At 46.0% G+C, this 645-nt stretch overlaps 1 protein-coding gene across 1 annotated transcript in view; it reads right to left on the bottom strand.

Annotated features, from left to right (window-relative positions):
- naprt (nicotinate phosphoribosyltransferase) overlaps positions 1-645 on the bottom strand; it is a 33,491-nt gene that overhangs the window by 4,142 nt on the left and 28,704 nt on the right. The window contains 2 exon segments of the mRNA XM_016506872.1: positions 115-255; positions 322-515. Coding sequence (XP_016362358.1) covers positions 115-255; positions 322-515 — 335 coding nt within the window.

Below are 645 nucleotides of genomic sequence, written 5' to 3'. Positions count from 1 at the left end.
ATATATATATTTATATATATATATATATATATATATATATATCAGGGGTTGGCATAAATGCCCGTGTAATAATGTTGTGTTATTAGAGGTAGTAGTCTGAAGGAAGTGTCTCACTGTTTGCTACATTCTTTGAAGACGCGCCGCACTTCCAGCGACTGCCTGCAGAGGTCCCCGCTGTCCAGCCTGACGCCCAGAGGCCGGTACTGCAGCTCATACAGAGCCAGAGCCACGGCACAGAAACACAGCAGACCGCTGCTGCAGCACAAACATCAGTCAAAAACATCACAGCACACCACATTACTGAATGATCACGTGTCTTACCAGCTGACGCTGTAGCTGTCAATCACAGGCAGGAAGTTTTGTGGGTAGGCGATGGCGTAGGACAGGAAGGCCGCCAGCTCTCCTTCCCGAACGAGGCTCGTCTTCGACCCCAATAGCTGACAGACACGACCCAGCCAACCCTTCACCAGACAGATGAAGTCAATAGGGCCACCGCCGCCGCAGGGCACCAGAGTCTGCCATCACAAATCAACACACATGCTTTATCGTTGGTAATACTTTTATTAATTTCAATCGATCAAAAGTGACAGTAAAGACATTTACAATGTTACAAAAGATTTCTATTTCAAATAAATACTGTTCTTT

The sequence above is a fragment of the Sinocyclocheilus anshuiensis genome, unplaced genomic scaffold, assembly GCF_001515605.1.
Source record: "Sinocyclocheilus anshuiensis isolate Anshui unplaced genomic scaffold, SAMN03320099.WGS_v1.1 scaffold534, whole genome shotgun sequence".
NCBI classification, from domain to species: domain Eukaryota; kingdom Metazoa; phylum Chordata; class Actinopteri; order Cypriniformes; family Cyprinidae; genus Sinocyclocheilus; species Sinocyclocheilus anshuiensis.
Note: the sequence above shows the minus strand (reverse complement) of the source record. Positions and strands in the feature narration are given on the sequence as shown.